At 41.7% G+C, this 21,784-nt stretch overlaps 1 protein-coding gene across 1 annotated transcript in view; it reads right to left on the bottom strand.

Moving 5' to 3' along the window:
• Positions 1-21,784, bottom strand: part of col22a1 (collagen, type XXII, alpha 1) — an 88,915-nt gene that overhangs the window by 40,085 nt on the left and 27,046 nt on the right. The window contains exons 10-24 of the mRNA XM_049601994.1: positions 19,231-19,347; positions 19,091-19,135; positions 18,916-18,978; positions 18,713-18,751; positions 17,057-17,110; positions 16,896-16,949; positions 16,764-16,817; positions 13,364-13,417; positions 13,208-13,252; positions 7,849-7,902; positions 7,678-7,731; positions 7,110-7,145; positions 4,969-4,998; positions 4,657-4,710; positions 4,447-4,500 (exon numbers count right to left, since the gene is read on the bottom strand). Coding sequence (XP_049457951.1) covers positions 4,447-4,500; positions 4,657-4,710; positions 4,969-4,998; positions 7,110-7,145; positions 7,678-7,731; positions 7,849-7,902; positions 13,208-13,252; positions 13,364-13,417; positions 16,764-16,817; positions 16,896-16,949; positions 17,057-17,110; positions 18,713-18,751; positions 18,916-18,978; positions 19,091-19,135; positions 19,231-19,347 — 807 coding nt within the window. The remainder of the gene's footprint in view (positions 1-4,446; positions 4,501-4,656; positions 4,711-4,968; positions 4,999-7,109; positions 7,146-7,677; positions 7,732-7,848; positions 7,903-13,207; positions 13,253-13,363; positions 13,418-16,763; positions 16,818-16,895; positions 16,950-17,056; positions 17,111-18,712; positions 18,752-18,915; positions 18,979-19,090; positions 19,136-19,230; positions 19,348-21,784) is intronic.

Here is a 21,784-nt window from a genome sequence, read left to right as displayed (position 1 = left end):
ACCTTTGAGTTCACAGCTCAGCTCAGGCTGCCCTCAGCTGTTATATCAGGATAGAGGTGAGCAGACAGGCCTCCGCAGGGCTGACACACACCACTGATGAGAGCTGTGCTGCAGTGGAGGTGAGAGTGGCTCAATCTATACCAACTCAACCATACAGCCAGCTCTATCTGCGCTGGCAGCAGTGGAGACCTCGCTATTATCGCAGCTCTCAGCCCAGCTTCACTCACACTCCCACTCTCTCCCTGAGAATCTTCAGCTGAGGTATAACAACCCCAAACCTGGAGGAAAATAGGTCAAGCTCCTCACCATCTGGTTTTTTTTTTTTTTTTTGGAGTTACGTCCCAGCATCCCATGGGGCTGTAAAAGCTTTACTGGGTTCTCCAATGATATTATCATATAAAAGCAAAGATGCACAGAGGGAGATTTTTTAGATATTGTGGAATCTGATCCCAATGCGATCACTTAATTCATATTAATAAACTATAAACCTGCCTTGCTGAGGACAAAGAGCATCCTGGTGGTAGAGAAGTCTTTCATGTACGTCCAGAGGAGCTCTGCTTTGCCTCCACTGCCCAACTGAGCAGCTGCAAATGTTGATTCCAACATATTGCTGATGAGATGTTAATTGCTCCCAGTAGAGACGGGGAATGGGGGTCACTATCTTTGTTAATGTTTTGGAAGAACAACTCGAGTAGAACCACTGTGCCTGTTTTAATTACACACTGCGGTGTGATGGGACCAGTGCGGAGTGAGACGGAGGGAAAAGAATACGAGAGACTGGGGACACTTTCGTAGATAATTCTACAAGCAGCGATAACAGCTACAGTATCAGCGCTCATTAGCATGAGGAATAAATATCAGTTTTCTTCTTTCTATAATCCCACTGGAATATGATAAGTACAGTTATGGGAGCACGGTATAAACTTCCAATTACTGCTGATTAGAGTTTTGTTCTACAAGAGCTTCTCTGGAGGCAAAATAATCTCATTTTAGTCAAAACTCGGCGGATTAAAGCGGCAAAAAACACTCCCATGACACGATGAAGATAGCTCTTATGAATATTTTTTAACTCTCATTATCACAAAATTATTGTTTTGTGATTTGAACGTTACAAGATTGGGTTTCTTGCAAGCACAAAAATAGCCACTTACAAGAAACTGGTTTCTTCTTTCTTGTTACAAAATAAAATCCCTTGTGATGCAAACATGTCCCCTTATTATTACATGCAGATACTTGTTTTGCCAGTTATGTTCTGATTGTGAAACGCAGGACAGGATAAGACCTGAACATCGGAGACCACAGTTTGAGACTATAAATCCTGCCTCTGGTGAAGTTAGACTTGGGTAACCTTTCAGCCCTTCAGTCACACGTTGACAACTGCTGGCTTTTTTAGTGCTAAACCAAGACAGGCTTTGTCCACATGTACACGGGTATATTTAAAAACTGAACTTTTTCTATTTGTTTTGGCCTTTCGTCCACACGCAAGCTTTCCAGAAGCTCTGTTTTTAATGTTGACATGCAACAGTTTGTACAATGGCAGATGTGATCAAAACAGTGCCGGCTCTGACCTTGCTAACAGGACTTTGTTGACATGTTTACACATCAATGTTTAGTGACTCTTACACTATATTGAGGTACGACACAATGGCCATGAAAATACTTGTATTGCGCATTTCTGCAAACCACAGATACCTCACATTTGTACATTATTTTTTACTAGATTGTTAAAACTTTATGTTTTCAACAACACTATGGTGAAGGTGTGGTTGGGTTTAAGCACAAAACCCATTTAGTTATGGTTAGGAAAGGGTCATTTTTTGGCTTAAAGGGATAGTGCAGCCAAAAATGAAAATTCAGCCATTATCTACTCAGCCATATGCCGAGGGAGGCTCAGGTGAAGTTTTAGAGTCTTCACATCACTTGCAGAGATCCAAGGGGAGAGTGGGTAGCAACACAACTCCACCTAATGGAGGCTGACAGTGTCTCAGATTCAAACGTCCAAAAACACATAATTGAAACCACAAAATATCTCCATACTGCTCGTCCGTAGTGATCCAAGTGTCCTGAAGCCCCGACATAAAAAGTTGGAGGGAGTTGTGTTGCTACCTCCTCTCCCTTTGGATCTCCGCAAGTGATGTGAGGACTCTAAAACTTCACCTGAGCCTCCCTCGGCATATGGGTGAGTAGATAATGGCTGAATTTCCGTTTTTGGGTGCACTATCCTTTTAATACACCAACATCTGGTGACACAAAAGCCACTCGAAAAGCAGGGACATGTAGGCGAAAAACGCCCAGGTTTGGTAACTCAAACACCATTGGGAAACGCCATGATGTGCAGCTCTTGACACCCAGGATCTGTTAAACCTACTTACGGTGACACAAAGCTGCAATATGCCACTAAAAACACCCAAAGGACTTGTCACCTCCAGTTGACAAAGTTAGCTCATACACTGTGTCACCATAGAAGCAATCATTTTGTGCTTTTATTTAGATGGAGATTTTTTAACAACAGTGCATGTGTTGACAGGAAGTTTTTGAGATTGGAAGAGAGAAAACCCTGTTCTCAAAAATACCCATGTCCAATGCATTGTTGCTGAAAATAAAGTTTGCAGACAGGAGGCAGAAGCCACACCAACACATTCTCACCCCGACCTCGTCACATATCGATGTTTAGTCATGGACTTTCCACGACGAGATACAACGTGCAAGGTACCCCAGGTGAGTTGGTTGTTAACGATCTTCAACAACAAACTCGTGTGGTTACATTTCGCCAACACATGCACCTGGTTGGGTTCAGGAAAAAAGAACATGTTTGGCTTTACAATCACACAGGAAGTGAAGCCTCCCAGGTGAAAGTCAAAGGTAGTTGGACCCCTCCATCCCCACCTGCTCTACTCGGACTTTTGCCTCCTTAAAGGGATAGTGCACCCGAAAATGAAAATTCCGCCATTATCTACTCACCCATATGCCGATGGAGGCTCAGGTGAAGTTTTAGAGTCCTCACAACACTTACGGAGATCCAAGGGGAGAGTGGGTAGCAACACAACTCCACCTAATGGAGGCTGACGGTGCCCCAGATTCAAACGTCCAAAAACACATAATTGAAACCACAAAATATCTCCATACTGCTCGTCCGTAGTGATCCAAGTGTCCTGAAGCCCCGACATAAAAAAGTTGTTTGGAAAAATGTCATTTGAACTCTGTTTTTAGCCTCACTATAGCCTGTAGCTCTGACTGCCTCTCTGTGTTTTTGGATGTTTGAATCTGGGGCGCCGTCAGCCTCCATTAGGTGGAGTTGTGTTGCTACCTCCTCTCCCCTTGGATCTCTGCAAGTGATGTGAGGTCTCTAAAACTTCACCAGAGCCTCCCTCGGCATATGGGTGAGTAGATAATGGCTGAATTTGAATTTTTGGGTGCACTATCCCTTTAACTTTTGTTGTTGTCCCACCACATTTCCCTCTGGTGCCACCAGGCACCATCAAACAGAAACAACAACCAGCTGTGTCTCATGCCAATGTGAGTGCCGGTTTTCAATGACTTTGGAGTGAGACCACGTTGGCCACACAGTCTTTCTAAGTGGAAATATTTAAGATTTTATCTGGGGAGATCTCCGGAGCTAGGATGAAGGGGGCAGGTCACATCATGCTTAAGGCTAGGAAGGAGTCACTCAGCTTAGCTAGAAAAATGGCATGAATTTGTATTCCAATTTGTATTGAGACACTTATAACATGTAAAGTGGAATATAGAGAAAGACCCATTGGGAAGGTTACAGTTGAGAAATGATCAAAAGGCGCAGGTGTATATGTTATGTTACTACTTTGTGTCTTGGGGCTGTATCATATGAGGTATGATGTTATTTGGTGAGGGTCAGACCATTAACCTGGTTATGATATGTAGTATGGGGAGAAGTACATGGGATAGGCTTATAGCTGGTGTGAAGTTCTGCCATCTGAGAAACCTGGTGTGATTTGTATGCAGACTGAGAGGTGCTGCCTCAGAGGCTGAAGTCACATCAAGAAAGGTCCCTGCTGGAGTCTTGCCATACAAAGCTTTAAGTTCATGGTTCAAGTTAATGGTTCCGTCAGAGAGCAGATTTGCCTTGTTTGCCTAAATTGTGAACGCCAGATGCATAAACAAAAGAGAAGAATGATGGATTGCCACTTGCACTCCTTTCGCCCACTGATTTAACTCAGCAAATAAGACTCGCTCTATCTCCTGAACAGTTTTGCTCCTGTGAAATGTTTACAAGAAAACAGCCTGCCCTGTTAATGTGTGCTGTAAACTCAGGCATAAACTCAGGTAAACAGAAAGATAACAGCACTTGAGCAGGTACTTAACACCTGTGTACTTTGTTTAGCATCTCCTGGCGCAGTACAGCGTCTGAAATTGTGAAGAAATGTGAAGAGGAAATGTTTGGCTAGCCTTCCATCAAAATGAGATTCTTACCCTCTGGCCGAACTCTCCCGGCTCCCCAGGTAGACCCTGTACACCCGGAGGACCCTGAGGAATAAAATGTTCAGCTACAGTTCACACAGCTTAACTGGTGTTTTCATGAACCGCTCAGTATTACATCTGAACAGGTGGCTTTTCCACAACAACAGAATACCAAAAGCTATAAAATGCAGGAAAGAGGAAGTCATAAATCATGATCCTTACTTGAGGCCCCTGGGGGCCCTCGGGCCCTTGAGGCCCAGGAGGTCCAGCATCTCCCTAAAACAGATCAAATGCATATATGTATGTATTACACATATCATTATATACATATAACTCCAGTTACTTTGAGATTTGAGATTACAGTAATGTATTTATTTTATGGTCCATCCTGGTGTATGAAGTTGCTGATCACTGCATTTTTCATGGCAGGATAAACTGCATTAATAATCTGCTACTCACTTCTTTTCCTAGTATACTGTAACGGATGACACGTCATGATATAATGAACATGAACATAATTGGAAAGTTACTCACCTTTTCACCCCGTAAGCCTTCTTTTTGAACCTGAAATTAAAAGAAAGATGAATAAAAAAATCAGTGTAGGTTATTTTTAAATTATGCAAGTCAGTGAAATTCATTTTGTTTCCTTGGGCTTATTATTGCAAAGAAATTAGGCTATGGGACAGAGTAATCTAAATGTCACATTTGACATAAAAAACTTCAAAAACTTAAAAAACTAAATTCAGTATCTGACCAAATGTCTTCCCTTCTGTTCCTGAGATATGGTGCTGAAAAATGGCTGGTAAACAATATGCTGTCACAGTGAAATTGACTTTTGACCTTTTGGTTCATGATATTATATCGAATTGTTTGGATGGCAATATGATGTTTGCCGATACCACAAAGTCTGTCGCGATGTTGATTTGATTCGATTCAGGAGCCTGCGATCGATAGGACGCGATATCATATGCCCATCTAACACAATCATTTACATCAACTCACAAAAACAACTAGAATATGATTTGACCATTGTATTTCTGAGCTCTGTTTGTTGTTTGAGCTGAGGCGCGCTTGCCCAGACATGGTGACACAGACGTGCTATGTGAATTTCAAAATAAATGTGCGTCTTTATGATGACGATATGGATCGATGTTTTCATTTTGCATCGATACAATCGGATCGTTAATCAGTGAATCGATGTATCGATGTGGATCGATGTATCGTTACACCCCTATTCATTGTTTTATCCAATTAGGCATTTGTGTGCAATTTTGTCATAATTAGCGTGTGAATTTTTGAGTCCAGGCCAAAAACATGTTCTGTGAGATAATGATTTGAACACCAAAATATAATCAGTTAATCCTTGAGTCTACGTGGACTTTGGTGCCAGAGTTGAAGAAATTCCCTCCAGGTGTTCCTGAGATATTGCCTTAATGACAATGGAATAGATGTGAGGTCACAGCAGCCGTAACCTTTGACCTTTAACCATCAGAATTTAATCAGAATAAGAAGATATACTTCATTTATCCAGAGGGGAAATCAAATTTGTTTTCACCCTGTTGTAATGAAAATGCACACACATGCACAAACAGGACCTCTACATGCATTAAATGGAGAGGTGTCAGAGAGAGGGGGCTGTCCAGGGAGAGGTGCCCTGAGCAGTTGGAGGTTTGGTGCCTTAATCAAGGGCCCCTCGGCATTGCCCAGGAAGCAAATTTGCACATCTCTAGCAATCAGTCCATTCTCCATATCTGGTCTGTGAGAGGACTTGAACTGTCGACCCTCTGGTTCCCGAGCCAAGTCCCTATGAACTGAGTTACTGCCGCCCCTAATCAGTTCATCTCGGAGTCCAAGTGAATGTTTGTGGCAAATTTAATGAAATTCCCTCCAGGTGTTCATGAGATATCGCATTCATGGGAATGGGATGGACGTGAGATCGCAGTGACTTTAACCTTTGACCATCACAATCTAATCAGTTCATCCCTGTGTCCAGGTAGGAGTATGTGACAAATTGGAGGAAATTCCCTCAAGGCGTTGGGTGTTGAACGTGAGATATCATATTCATGAGATTATGGCAGACTTACAGACCTGTGGCCACAGCTGTCGTCGGCATGGAGGCATAAAATCCCTTATAGCTTCATGTAGAAAAGATCGCAATGTCTTCTGAAATCTGAAAATTCAGATTTCTTGTTTTTCCCAACCAAAACGCCAAAGCCCAAACAAATCTGATTCATTCATACTGTAGATGGTACAGTAAAGTATCAGTATCCTTTTATTTTAGAAGCTGGGACCATCAAATGATCAATCAATTATCAAAATATCTGTCATTTATGGTGTCTTTTGTCAATCGACTAATCGGTTAATTGGCTTTCTGTTAAGCTTCTTCTATCTGGAGAACATTGCCCCCTCTTTATATGTGCTTCCAGTTGAAGAACAAGGTCAGCAGGTCACTTCTGTCCATAATTAGCTGGTTTGTTTTAAGTAATCAAACAAACACATAACTGATCAAAGATGCACAAAATAAACTTAAATTACATGCTTATTTGTTTCCCCTCTCCATCTCTTTTTCTTTTAAAAAATGCTGTTTATCTTTCTAACTCCATCTCTCCATTTTGCTCTTCATCACTAAACGAGCCTGTAATTTGTTATCCTTTTGGTCTATTTTCGGTACTCACCACATCCCCAGGTAATCCGGGAAGGCCTCTCTCCCCCTGTGATGTAATTCAAACAAAGATAAAACCCCGTCATTAGAATCAAGAGACTTAAAGGGTAATGCACCTAGAGCAATATGGTAATGATACGCCAACGACCATAATTTATGAGATGACACGTGTGTACTTATTGTAGGCCTAAAGGAAAGTGAAACTTGTGGGTGAATTACCATGGGAATCCTCTGTGCAGATGTGTGTATGCGTGCATCCTTGTGCATGTACATGGGTGTGGTGTAAGCATACGCGCACCACTGGAAGACTCATCAAAGTCCGTAATTACAGACAGACAAATGAACTCTGCATTTTATTTTCTCAGACAAATGAGTGGGCTGACTTTGATGGTACACAGAGGAGACGGAGGAATGTCTGGAGAGCGCAGACAGTAGTTTGGGAAACTGATGATAACTCTTTGAAATGATTTATATCAGCAGTGCTTAATAACGTGATGCTTACAGCAATATCCTCTTTCAATTGTTTCTAATCAAGTCAACGAGATGTTTTGCATAAAGCACAGAAGGAGGGGGGGGCATACCTTCATGCCTTTAAGTCCACTGGTTCCGGGTGCACCAACCAGTCCTCTCAAACCCTAATCAGTTCGAGACAAAAGCTTTATTAATAAAAGATGACTCAGTGAATCTGTCTCAGATTAATATCTGTGGTGTGCTTGTAACTGCAGGCTCTTAAACAGAGGTACACGACTTACATCTTTCCCGGGAGCTCCGGGTTTGCCAGGGAATCCATCCAAACCTGGCTCGCCCTAAAATGGAGACAAGTGTAAAAGAAAGCATTTATAAAGTAATGTCAACTGTTAAAATAATATAAATAATAATTCTGCCATATTTATGTATCTTACTATATAATGACGAAAACTCTGTCTGTGTGTCTGTTCCATGTTTTTCTCCTCACTGACTTGGTCAATCCATGTGAAATTTGGCACAGTGGTAGAGGGTCATGGGAGGATGCCAATGAAGCAATATTACATCAATTGGCCAAAGGGGGGCGCTATAGCAACCGATTGAAATGTCAAGCTTTGAATGGGCATATCTCATGCCCCGTATGTCGTAGAGACATGAAACTTTGCACAGAGATGCCTCTCCTCATGAGGAACACATTTGCCTCAAGAACCCATAACTTCCGCTTATATAGATTTTCCGCCATTTTGAATTTTTTGAAAAACACTTCAAATGGATCTCTTCCTAGGAAGTTTGAGCGATCTGCATGAAACTGGGTGAACATAATCTAGGGACCAATATCTAAAGTTCCCTCTTGGCAAAAGTTGGAAAACTTCCTAAAACTGAGCTTCTATAAGGCAATGAATATTGCGGAGCGTGGCTCATCACATAAAGGTGTATAACATCTCAAGGGTTTCACCCATCACCACGCAACTTTGTAGGCATATGACCACACATAATCTGAGGGGACCCCTCCATTATTGACCCCATCAAACAAAATGGGGGCGCTAGAGAGCTCATTTCTTATCTAGGCCTAACCGCCATATGGATTTTTACTAAACTTGGTAGATATGTAGAACAGGACGCCTCAAGGTGACTGGAGAAATTTAACTCTAATTGGCAACTGGGTGGCGCTATAACAACAGAAAAATGCTTAAAAATGGCTAAAATGTGACCGATCGCTGTGGCTCCCCCTGTGGACCAATGTTGGTGTTTTTCTAATTTTTGGTATGACTAAGTCATGGTATGGTATGCTGTACTCATTGGGTATGGACTAGTATGTATATGTATATATATATATATATATATATATATACACATATATAAATGCCAATTTTTGTACTCCACTGATATTTAACAAAAGTTTCTGTAAGTGTCTCTAATCACAGTCTGGAAAATTGTATATTTGGCAGTCTACACAACCAATGTCTGGTATTTTCAAAAAATAGTTTGCTAAGAAAGTAATGTATATATTAGAGTTCGTTTGCAACAAATAAAAAATTCCCAGAAGTAAAAATAGTATGTGCAACACATTCACACTCCATCTTTGTCACATATAGACGTTTGGTCATGGACTTTTCATGTCTAGATACAATGTGAAAGGTACCCTGGGTGCTTTGGTTGTTGATGTTCTGGGACACCATGTCAAGTTCTGCCTGTTACATGCAAATAAATGCACTACATCTGTAAAACAGAGCGAATTTACATTTTGTTTTTTTCCTTCAACAACTAACACACATGGTTAGGGTTTAGGAAAAACGATCAGGGTTTGGCTTTAGAATCTTACGGGACATGAACACCTCTCTCCTGGATGAAAGTCAGTGTTTGGTGGACCCATCCACTACCCTGTCTGACTTTTGCCGCCTTAAGTTTTGTTCTTGTCCCGCTGCGTTTCCCTGACACTGCCGAACACCATTAAACTATAACGGCGACTGGCTAGGTATCATGCCGATGTTAAAGGACAGCTATTTCAGTCAGTGTCTGACGCTTCGAGTCACTGCCCAAACACTGGATTTCAACGACTTCAGAGTGAGGGGGTGTGCAGGGATAGCCACCATCGCTGCACAGATAAAAACAAGAAGCTCAAATGTCATCAACAGAAAACCCAAAGAAAAAGACCTCTCAGCAGTGAACCAAATGGAAAAGTATATCAAGAAAGCTCTGTGAGGCTGTACTGAGGTGCTGTCCTTAGCAGACCTCAGGCCAGGGGAGGGAGGACTCCTGCTTCAATTGTTTTCTTAAAAGCCCTGAATCCATTCTCTTCCCTTATGAAATCTGATATAATTGAGTAAACGTTCTTCTGTTGGCCTAATATTCAATTCAGAGTACTGAAGCCCACATTCACTTGGCATTGCTGGGATCCTTGAGTTGCAATTAGAGCAGCCCAGATAATGATGGCATGGATTCAAATGCAGAAGGTTTGTCTGCTAAACATTCATCTGTGAAACAGCATTAAAACAAAACTAGGTTTCAAGATCAGTGATGCTATTTATGCCAAATCCCTCCTCTACCTATGTTATGTTAGGGTAATAGTAACATCAGATAAATTTTTACCTTCTTTTAGGTCACGGGAATGAAAATCAGTTATCCTCAAATTTATTATGTTGTGGGTTCACAATGCTGAAGACAGCTGGAGAAGCTTTAGATACAAAACAGGATATAGTCTCAACTGTTTTTTTTTTTTCCTTGACAGCTATCATGTTTTTTCCAAATGATGTACAGATGTTTAGGCTTTCTATAATCTGAAATGGCTTAAAAATAGTGCATATAAATGCTGTAAATGGAAAGAAAAATCTCCCCGGAGGAGAACACCCCCAGGTTTGGACTGAGCTTTGGATGTTTACAATGTCTGACCCCAGAATAAAAATAAATAAAAGCTCTTCAAGCTATTCAAATCCTGTGGAGGAGTTATCTAATTTCATAAGGTACTGCTGCAGGGTCGTAGAGCCGTTAAGGAACTTAATGACATTACTGTAAGTACTGTTCAATAAGCGGGAGGTCTTAGTAGTAATGGCCCTCAGCCTTCTACCTGATGGAAGTACATTTAGGAGTGGGTTGGCAGGGTGGGTTTCGTCCAGGAGGATTTTCATACCCTTGCGTCGGATACGGGCCTCATAGATATCTGAGATGGGGGGTAGATTGCAGCCTATAATCTTCTCTGCAGTGTGGACGATTCTGTCTAGCTGTAACCTCTGCTGGACAGTAGAGTTGCCATGCCAGACAGTTACAGAGAAGGTAAGGACACTTTCTATGGTGGCTTGATAGAACTGCAACAACCCCCTACAGGCCACCCCAAATTTCCTCAATTGACGAAGGAAAAAGAGCCTCTGGTGGGCTTTTTTGGTAATGCAACTCAAGTTGTCCCCCCACTTAAGTGAGGAGGAGATAGTGGTACCTAAAAATTTGAAGTTTGAAGTCCACTACTAACTCCTTAGTTTTAGAGGCGTTTAGCTGTAGATTATGGAGGGAGCACCACTCAGTTACTCTGAGGACCTCATCCCTATAAGCAGTATCATCATCCCTAGAGATCAGCCCCACTAGTGTTGTGTCATCTGCAAATTAATACATTTTAACAGAATCTGTGTGTGATACACAGTCATTTGTATACAGTGAATATAACAGCGGTGATAAAACACACCCCCTAATGTATTTGACTATCAAATTATGACTATTAAATCTATCAGCCACTCAATATATTATTATTGTTTGTTGGCTAATGAGTGAAGCAGCTCTAGCAGCCACTTGCATTTGGCTGGTGACTGGTGCTAATTTCTAACCCTGCTATATGTCTAGCTATTCCAGCAGATAGACCTAAATGACATGACCCTCTGGTGGTGCTAGATTATAGACTGAATCACTGTGATGTCACGCTAACAACATCAGTCACTTCAGGTAGAAAAATGGCAGTTGATTACAATTGCAGACATTTGTAAAATAGGCAACTTGTTGATTTCTGTTGTCATTTTCAGTCATGACTGTAACATTTAGAGATAGATATATAGTAAAACAGAGTAGTCCGACCTATCTTGACATTTCTGCTGTCCTTATTTTATGTTCTCCGTTTCTTCTCTATCATCTTTGATAAACCAAATATACTGGCACAGAACCTAAGCAATGTCCTGCTGTGGATAGGATCACAGCAAAAATGTATTTTAGCCACCTTAAAAAATCCACAGTAGTGTAAATGTATGCTATATTTCAATGTGTGCTCTGGTTTACCTTACAGAAAACCAGTGGACACCACGGTAGACCAGCAACTCAGTGTTCTGCTCAGTTAAATTACTAAATTATTAATTTTGTCAATGGAGTCTTGAGGCTTTGATAAAAAAGGCTTCAATTCCCCGTCAGAAAAGGCTGTTTGACGACCAGATAAGTCGGTGAAAATACTTCTATTGTTCAGTTATACTGTTATAACCGACTGGTATATTGGTACACTGTTCAGCCCTGTTTGATTTTATGTCCGTGATGTGAGGATTTTCTACCCAGAAGTTGTTGTAAATAAACATTGTGATTCAGTCTATAAAGGCAGCAGAGGTTCATCTTCTGGGCACTATTATATCTGTACCAACTGTCATGGCACTCGTTGACCCGACTAGCCCACATTACCGTCCCTATAGCCGCGCAGCTAGCATGGCTAATAGAGGGCAGCTTCATTCAGAAAGTGATGTATGACCCAAAACACATCTTAAGTTTTCAGTCAGGAAACACTGCCCTGATTTCAACCCCAGGTGCCTCCTCTGAACCACCTATTCCCTTCATCGCTTTACTCAGTAAAGTACTTTTCCAGTTTTCACCTACAGGATATTGCCTCCTGACTGACTGGCTGACACACAGCTCTAAACCTGGCATCAGCATGTTTGAATGGAGCTTCAGTGTGCCTTGAACCTGCTACACATCCTCATGCCATATGGCAAAGTAATCAGTGCACTGAATACATGTTTACTGCTTCATACAGACCCCTTGTTAAAGACGGTCAAATTCAAGTTGACATCTCAGCACGACACAAAAGTACGAGTTGCAGCTGGTTCGTCTACTGTATCCTTCCGCTCAATCTGTTACTTGTAATATCACTGAAGTCACGATCACAAAAACATCTTGACAACTTCACTTCAGTTAAACCAATGTGATGTTTGCAGATAAGCTGTCACTGGTTTATTAGTGCTTTCTAGCATCATTGTGGGAAAGGAAGGAAGGTGTTAGCAGCTCAGAGGAAAACTTCAGACATCAACAAAGCTTCGGCCTGAATGAGCTGCATTATAGCCAAACGCCCTCACAGGGTCCCAGACAGGAAGTGTGGAGAGTGAATCAAGGAAGCCACATCTGTTTGCACCATTACGCCCCTCAGTCCTCAGTTCCTCTGAGAAGAATGGCCTCTCTCAGAAGTTAACCCTGTCGTTAGGATCCCTGTTCTGTACAGGTTGAATCTAACATGGTTCAAATCCCGGGACGTGCTGGGAAAACACGGACGGGGAAAGTAAACATATAACTCCCTCCTGTCACTCGAGCAAGAAGAAAACCTGTTAGAAAACCTATGAATGTGGCACATCGTGTTCACATTTAACAAGTCAGATTTAATCTCGTAAATGAAAGAACTGGTGCAGTGTTACTTACGCTGCTTCCTGAAGATCCTTTTTCCCCTTTAACACCTGCTTCCCCCTACAGCAAAACAGAGTAACATCACAATAGGATTCCAAAAACAAATCTAATCATTAATCAATATCAGATCTTAGCCAATGACTTGGAGAAGTTCATTCAGATTATACTCACAGTGACACCTTTTGGTCCTGGTGAGCCGGGACTTCCTTGATCCCCTTGGATTCCCTATATAACACAAAGTGACAACATTTTATTAGTGCGAGTTTATGGCTCTTCAAAAGTGCTCCTCAGCAGTACAGTGAAGGCCAACTGGGGACTGCTGAGTCGGAGGTGAATCAATGTAACTGACCATCTGTGAAACCTGAACTCCTGAAAAAGAAACAGCAGTTGTCAGTGACAAGACCCCCAACGTCCCCATGGGACCACTCTGAACTTTGACCTCTGACCTCACTTTCACTTTCCTCACACACAGACAGACAGAAATGTTTTATCCCAGCTCTTTTTTATATAAAGCTTAGTTTTTTGGCTTTGGTGAAAAAATGCACAATACAGACAGTGAAAAACAAAAAGAAAGAAAGACCTGCGCCATCTTTAATGTCACTGATAGCACCTGTGCATGCTGGGGTGAAATAGGCTGTAATAATAGAGCCCCAGGAATGAGTCCGACAACCCAGAAATGAGTTAGCATTTTGGCACTCCCAGTTCCGTCATCTCAAACTCATAGGGTTTTTGGTTTGATGCCTGAAATAAGGTCTGTGGTTAACACAAGCTTGAGAGACTGGAGAGACGCTTTTATGTTTTTCTTAAGAAATGTGGTTGCTAACAAGTGGCTAAATGAGACTACAGAACGTCATCACAGAGAATACAGCTTTACAGCCTCGCTGTGGGGTCAGTGTTAAGTAGGGGTGCAACTAATGATTATTTTCATTGTCGACTAATCTGTCGATTATTCCTTCAATTAGTCGACTAACCATTTCATCGAAAAATGTGTTAAAATGTTGAAAAATGTCAGTCTGTCTTGCCCAAACCCCAAAATTACGTCATCTAATGTCTTGTTTCATACTCACACCAAAGGGTTTTAGTTCACCGTCACGGGAGAGTGTGTAATGCTGCCAATATTTGAATGTTTTTGAATATTTGAAAGCTGCAGTAAGAGTATTTTGGGGTACTTTTACAGTACTATTCTATGAAAAATGACTCAAACCGATTAGTCGACTACTAAAATAGTCACCGATTACTTTAATAGTCGATTAGTCATCGATTAGTCGACTAATCGTGGCAGCCCTAGTGTTAAGTCATGCTACCGTGGTGTAGTTTGTTTATAGCCTAACGTTAGCTTTTTACTTCTGGCGATTGCATCTATGCTTCAAAACTCATAAAAGTGGTGCTCAACTGTGAAGATTAACTTGTTGAACAAAACGTGTAAGTATCATAAATGTTTGTTTGCCACAGAACTTATTTTCTGCAATAATCCAAAATGCAGTGGAAAAATCCTGTTAGCTTTTTAACAAGGGAGCCAGGGTGACACTAACTTCAGTATCTGCCTACAGAAAACATCGTCCCTGGAGCACTCTGTTTTAAGTTCCACTTAACTATACTCAACTTTTAGTTTGGTTGCACTTCGCCAAGAATCACACAGCTGCAGCTTGGAGCAGCTGCTGCAGCTTTCCGTAGACATTGCATGATAGCTCGCCACAGGCCGCACTTCACCACTGCTTGATGTGTGTTCGACATAAGCAGGTGAACTTTCAAGATAAATGGAACACAGCATCTTGCTGCATGCCATTTATCTCAAACGTCAGAGGTCAGAGCTGGGAGTGACCTTACACCCAAGATGATCACATTCCAGTTGGGACCACAAGAAGTTGGAAACCATTATGTTGTTATGATGCATTCCCTTTGAGTTCCTAGTCGGACATTTCAACTGGAACGCTCCCAAAGTCAGATTTCTTTAACTCCGAAAGTTGGAGGGAACCAATCAGCCCCGACCTCAAAATCCAATATGGCCTGGGTTTGTTGAAGGTGGCAGTGCTGTTTGGGCAGAGAAAGCCATGTGTAAGTGAGGTGAAGGAGGTTGTTGGGTCGGTGCGGGGAGCAGTGAGACCTGGCATTAGGGGAGTGTCTCTGGGACGCCAGAGATCACTGTCTAGCCTCCTGGAGGTGTCGTGGGACCAACTAGACGCAACACTGGTGAAAGGAGGTTCCCACCTGATGACCCCAAAGACACGTTAGTGATCACTGCTCACTGGTCTGTATAGTTAAGCCTTGCCATAATAGCTTATCATAGGGCTTAGGAGGTTATTCACTGAGTGCTGATCCTTTATCTAGAGCACAAACTTCTTGTGTTTATTTGACCTGGCTACACCATGCATCACCAGTAGTGAAAGCTGTGGTAATATACCGTTTATTAGCACTTCCGTCTTGTCTGTGTCTCTTAAAAAATTCACGCACACACAGACCTGTCCAACTCCTATCTTTGGAGATGTTGCTACAGTGTACAGTGCGCAAAATTGTTATCAACTGGTATCGCTAACAATGGCTAACCTGGTTAGAACTGGTATTAATAACAAAATCTTGGGTTTCAGATGTGCAACTTCCAGTTCTGACTTTGGGCTTCCACGGTAAATGGAACACATTAGCACCACTTCAGGCAAGATTAGCAAACGTTAGCGATACCAGCTGATAGTAACACATTACACTGTATTTTGCACATACAAACACAGTAGCAACATGTCTACAAATGGAAGTTGGACAGAACTGTTTGTATGGCTGTTTTAATGAGACACAAGTAAGACAGAAGTGCTAATAAACTGACTTTAGGGGGCGTTCAAGTTGAAATTGGACATCCCAACTTCCTAGGAATATGAGTCCCGTGAATTCTGTGACATGTGGACTTATGTTACAAACAATTTCTTCCTGCCTGAGACACATGAACATGTCTCCTGGCTGCAGAAAAATGTATTGCCACACTTCGCTGCTTCTTGGTGTGTTGCCAGTGTTACACACATATTTTGGTTTCCTCATTGAAGTTGTGTTTATGGTAATTTCACATCACATCGTAGTTGTTATAACATACACCAGGTCAAAGCTGAGGCTAGGAGGTGAGCTCCATTTCCTTTTAGTATTTCACATGCATCCACAGTCTCAGCTCTCTGCCATGAAAGCAGCATTGCACTAATTGAGTAACCTGTGTTGTATCAAAAGGGGGCGATCATTCCCTCCAGTCCTGGGTCGGGCAGTCTGTCACAGTCCATTGGTCAAACCTGAGCCAGCACCCCCCCGCTCCCTGCTCCCTCCTCGTGGCTCTTTCACCAGCTGCTGCCTCATCCAAGGGAAAGCCAACCAAACTGCCCCCTTCTTCACAGGAAATCGATAACAAGCTGAGGGGTAATTGTCCAGAAAAACGTATGTACGCCCACATAACACAACAAATGCCTCTCTGAGATCACTGCCAAAACCAGAATGACAAAGGCTAAACCTTTTTCTCCCTACATCAACACTATGACGAGCCAAATGCGTGTGCACAGTCCCGTTAATGAATAAAAAAAATGGGAAGACTGCGTTCACACACCTTTTGTCCAGGTGGACCTGGCAGACCTGGATCACCATCCTGTCCTGCGTCACCCTGTTAAAAAAGAAAATGATGAAAACGTATATTTGCTTACAAACCCCTGACTGAAATATGAAAACATTCACTTCTTACTTGGTCTCCTTTGTCTCCAGGTAAGCCATCAATCCCTGGCACACCACCAATACCCTGTCAGATGATTGGAAACACATAATCAACACCAGTATGTAAACTCTGACTTTAAGATTTAACGAATTAAAGATGTCCGCCACACATCCACGGTCCAAGTGCCACACCTTCTCTCCTTTTTGTCCAGGAGGACCTGTCAACCCTATCCTCCCTGTATCACCCTGTAAACAGAAGGCAGGTGTTTACTTTGGCTGTTGTGTAATACACAAGCATGCAGGATGGCCGGAGATACAGGCGACGATGGCGTGCTGTCAGAACATCAACCTGGTAGCATCACAGAACGTGGTTTAGTACGCGGTGGGTGGAGGATTAACACTGAACAAATGCTAGCGATTAATTAATGTTTGATGGAACATAAATACAGAAGTTAAGTTACACAAGTCAAGATACACACACAAACACACAGAGAAACTTTTGAGTAAATGTTGAGAGCCAGAATATTCAAAAAGCTGTCATCGTCTTCACCAAGACCCACGATGGTCTGGTCGTACATCAAGAGACTCAAGGAACAACGGCTTTCCATTGTCTTCGGTGCTGCACTTTTGGTTTGTGTGTACACTGATGTCACATGCAACGCCAAGGAGTCCCTCGGATTTGGAAAGCCGGACTGAGTGAAAAGTAATGGCTGTTAAATTACACAGTACCACGAGGTCTTGCCCACCGCAACACTTCCCTCTGCTTCATAAACCACTTTACAAGTCACAGAAGGTTGCCCTTTAATTATTTTAGGAGCTTATATCATTTTAACACACGACATCTCGTTCATGGCAGAGATTAGGAGGAAGGCCCCCGCTCTGCTGCGCCCGAAGAAGACATTATCTATAACAACACTGCTATACGGGGAATTGCCTGTTCTTGTCGGTTAAAGATGCAATTAGAAGCAATCAAAGCCGGATGAATTCACTTTCACCCCATGCGACTGGATGACCGACATAGCCATTTTTAACCACAGCGTGGAGCGGGCTTACGTCATGTCTTTGCATCAGCTTTGGAGAAGTTTATGGCAACAAATTGCAGCCTTCTTTGGGAGAGAGTGGAGACAGATGCTCATGCAGAAAGTAAAGAAATAGAAAAGCAACAGGGATGCTCTGCATTAAAGCTTAATTTAATGCAGTTTTATCAAAGCAACGTTTCCAGCAGCAACAACTACAAGATGGAAATCAATTTATCATGAAATGAGTTCGGCTGTCTGTCTGACTGCTTCACTGAAGTTACAACAGCATCACACCACCTGTTTTATGCGACAGAATCACAGAGGCATCCTCAAAACTATCAAACCCAGATCAGATAACACAAGAGCGAAGACCACGTCTCGTCTTCCAGACCTTTTGTGGCCATTTTAAGTGTCTCTCTCTGGACAGCTTGAATGATGCATGCAGAGGATTTTGTCTCAAGGAATAAATTATACCGTGAGACTCCCAGCTGGCACTGCCAGGCAGCGGAGGCTGTGATTTGAACAGACTGGGTGGGCGTCTGCATAAGCCTGCCCTCCCTGCTACACATCCTCTGTGGTAACCTGTCCTGTAATTCTGACAATAACAGCTGTTTGAGCATTTTCCCTAACCACTCCCTGACAGAACAAAGGTAAGATAATGAAAAGAACACCATATTAAAGACAAACATAAAAAGAAACAGGACAAAAGAAGAGAGAAAATAGAAAACAGGGTCTCGGATTTACATGCATATAAAATATGCACGGACACAAACGTGTATTTGGGTTAACATGATGCTCATGCAGCATCAGAGAGAGCAGGTGTACTTACCTTCTCACCTCTGTCACCTTTGACAGAGAGTGCTCTGCCCTGCAAATAATTAATCGATAAGGATCAATTATTATCGAGGCGGGAAGAAAAGCAGAGATAATAGCTGGATGGCATGCAGTGTGAAATAAACATGATGTGCTGAAACTCAATTATCTCTCCATTAAAAGTAAAACTTGTAAATGTGCACATTTTAAGTTTCATACAGAGTCTCCTTTTTCTCCTCTGTTTCCAGGCGGTCCAATGGCGCCCTTTAGGCCTGTGTCACCCTAAAAACGCACATTCACACAGTAAAAAAGTCGAACAAACAACTTTGAAACAAAATGAAACTGGAGTCTTTTGTCACACACAAGCAAGTACTTAAAGGCAACAGTAGATGACCTTTTCACCCTTGGGACCTGCAACACCAGGTGCACCGATCTCTCCCTGTGAGAAATGAAAATACAGACGTCTTTCGAAAGCCATTTGACAAAAGGATTCCCACTCATCTGTGAAAGTCTGGTAAAATGAGTTGGCGTTACCTTAGATCCTGCAGGGCATGAACAGTTCACATGAGGGCCTCTTTGCTGCTCCAAACTGGTGGGTGTCGGGGTGGGGATCTGCAGAGGGGGCGCCTCCGTAACAACTTTCTTGGGACACTGAAATGATATGATTTATTTATTAAAATTAATCATCAAACCAAAATAATTGTCAGGACTATGTGATGAGCACTGAACCCATCTGGCTTTAGTGATTATCTTAGCTTAAAGACAGAGTGAGAAGGATTTGAAAACAGCACTAGAAGTTCGGTGGTGTTCAGTGGCTTCTCTTGGAGGGTTTTGAGTTTTGTCTTGAAACCAGCTAAAAGTGCCTTTAACTCATCATCTCCTTTGGAAACAGCGTCACTCTACACAGATTTTCGGCTGAGGGAACACATTATAAATGTACTTTATTCAAGTTGTTAAGTTGTTAATGTTATATCAGTAGTCACACTGAACAAAGCTGTGCAATTACGATAATGCTTCCTGTTTGTGATGTGGTTTTTTTGGCATGTCAACCTCAGTGATGCAGGAAATCTGAGCAAGATCATTATTTTATTTTATTTTTAAGGTTGTTCTTGCACTCACTGAACTACTGAATGTGTTTGCAGTGTTCTCTGGTCCATTTGTCCACGCTGGCTCTAAATGAATACTTCTATATATGAAATCACAGGTAGCATTATATATTAATAGTTCACTGTTATTAATCAGTATGACGTTTACTTGCATATAAAAGATGGTATTAATCCCTTCACACCATACCATAACGTTACCACTGTGAAGTATGTTTTTATGCTTAGTCTTGAGTTGCTGAACAAACATAAATGCAGTTCTTATATATGTTATCTCATATATTATGGTATATTGTAGGAACTGGTGTCACTTATTTGCACCTTACTGTGCTTAACTGTACTGTGAGCTATTTTTATACTTTGCACCTTACTATTATCTAGTTTATATTTAGTTTTAGTCCTCATATGTTGCACGCTTTGTATCTGCAAATATATGCAACTATTTTTATCTACTCTTGATGTACAGCACTTTGTATCAGCTGGCGTTGTTTTTAAGGTGCTTAAGAAATAAAGCTGGATTGGATTGGGTTGGATTGCACTTCTCTAACTTTGTATTGCAGCTGCTGCACAGCAATGTCCTTCACGATAAATACAGTTCTGTCTTGTCTTGTCCTGTCTTGCGTTTCGTCTTGTGTTTCGTCTTGTCTTGTCTTGTTTCATCTTCTCTTACGTCTTGTCTTGTCTTGTGTTGTCTTGTCTTGTTTCATCTTGTCTCGTCTTGTCTTGTTTCATCTTCTCCTCTTACGTCTTGTCTTGTCTTGTTTTGTCTTGTTTCATCTTGTCTCGTCTTGTCTTGTTTCATCTTCTCCTCTTACGTCTTGTCTTGTTTTGTCTTGTCTTGTTTCATCTTGTCTTGTCTTGTCTTGTCTTGTTTCATCTTCTCCTCTTACGTCTCGTCTTGTCTTGTTTCATCTTCTCCTCTTTTGTCTTGTCCCGTCTTGTCTTGTTTTTTTTTGTCTTGTCCTGTTTCGTCTTGTCTTGTCTTGTCTCATCCCATCTTGTCTTGTCTCATCTTGTCTTGTCTTGTTTCCTCATTTCTTGTTTCGTCTTGTCTTGTCTTGTCTTGTTTCATCTTGTCTTGTTTTGTCTTGTTTCCTCATTTCTTCTTTCATCTTGTCTTGTCTCGTTTCCTCATTTCTTGTTTCATCTTGTCTTGTCTTGTCTTGTTTTGTCTTGTCTTGTTTCGTCGTCTCGTTTTGTCTTGTTTTGTCTTGTCTTGTTTCCTCATTTCTTGTTTCATCTTGTCTTGTCTCATCTCATCCCATCTCGTCTTGTCTCATCTTGTCTTGTCTTGTTTCCTCATTTCTTGTTTCGTCTTGTGTAGTCTTGTTTTGTCTTGTCTTGTCTTGTTTCGTCGTCTTGTTTTGTCTTGTTTTGTCCTGTTTCCTCATTTCTTGTTTCGTCTTGTCTTGTCTTGTTTCGTCGTCTCGTTTTGTCTTGTTTTGTCTTGTCTTGTTTCCTCATTTCTTGTTTCATCTTGTCTTGTCTCATCTCATCCCATCTCGTCTTGTCTCATCTTGTCTTGTCTTGTTTCCTCATTTCTTGTTTCGTCTTGTGTAGTCTTGTTTCGTCTTGTCTTGTCTTGTTTCGTCTTGTCTTGTACTGTCTCGTTTCGTCGTCTCGTCTTGTCTTGTTTTGTCTTGTCTTGTTTCCTCATTTCTTGTTTTGTCTTGTCTTGTCTTGTTTCCTCATTTCTTGTTTCGTCTTGTCTTGTCTTGTTTTGTCTTGTCTTGTCTTGTTTCGTATTGTCTTGTATTGTCTTGTCTTGTTTCCTCATTTCTTGTTTCGTCTTGTGTAGTCTTGTTTTGTCTCGTCTTGTCTTGTTTCGTCGTCTTGTTTTGTCTTGTCTTGTCCTGTTTCCTCACTTCTTGTTTCGTCTTGTCTTGTCTTGTTTCGTCTTGTATTGTCTTGTCTTGTTTCGTCGTCTCATCTTGTCTTGTTTAGTCTTGTCTTGTTTCCTCATTTCTTGTTTCGTCTTGTCTTGT

Source organism: Epinephelus fuscoguttatus, linkage group LG17 (assembly GCF_011397635.1).
Source record: "Epinephelus fuscoguttatus linkage group LG17, E.fuscoguttatus.final_Chr_v1".
NCBI lineage: Eukaryota > Metazoa > Chordata > Actinopteri > Perciformes > Serranidae > Epinephelus > Epinephelus fuscoguttatus.
The sequence above is the reverse complement of the archived record's forward strand: the minus strand, read 5'-3'. Positions and strand labels throughout refer to the sequence as shown.